We start from the raw sequence: 526 nt of genomic DNA on the forward strand, positions 1-526 counted from the left end.
CAAACGAAATTTGTTAAAATGATGCAAAGGTTACCATGATGCACCCTAGAGTTCCACACAGCAAGAGCAGTGAATAGGAAAAAATACTGAATGATATCGTTAGCTGGGAATACGCGCAATGAGAGACCATTCGGGTCTCTACTTTACTTACAATTTGCCGCAGACCACAGCAGCCTAATGATCTCTCTGCCCAGTGATGATGATATGTATATATGTATATATGCATTTCTCTTTCCTTCTCTCCTTTCCTTGGACATTCTTACTCAGTATTTGAGAGGAAAAAATGTATATAAAACATTGTATATAAAACAGAAAAATGTGACACTTTTCCCCAAGCTTTTATTAATCTCAGATATGATGGCACCGTGCGTGTCCTTATCCTCCCCCCACCCGCCTCCGTGTGGCACTGGCCCTTTTACTACATGTACATATTTTTACATATTTTGTTGACCTTGTAACATCTTCACCCGATATAGAACTAACCATCACTTGGATAAATTTACATGTGTGATCTCACTCACCTCGC

At 39.5% G+C, this 526-nt stretch overlaps 1 protein-coding gene across 1 annotated transcript in view; it reads left to right on the forward strand.

The window, feature by feature from the left end:
• Positions 1–35: 35 nt before the first annotated feature.
• The window catches only part of LOC119590909 (cell wall protein DAN4-like), a gene marked incomplete at its 3' end in the record, with an annotated part of 3403 nt that continues 2912 nt past the window's right edge, over positions 36–526 (forward strand). Inside the window, 1 exon segment of the mRNA XM_037939646.1 lies at positions 36–69. Within this exon segment, the coding sequence (XP_037795574.1) occupies positions 36–69 (34 nt within the window).

Source organism: Penaeus monodon, chromosome 28, assembly GCF_015228065.2.
Source record: "Penaeus monodon isolate SGIC_2016 chromosome 28, NSTDA_Pmon_1, whole genome shotgun sequence".
In the NCBI taxonomy this organism is placed as follows: Eukaryota; Metazoa; Arthropoda; class Malacostraca; order Decapoda; family Penaeidae; genus Penaeus; species Penaeus monodon.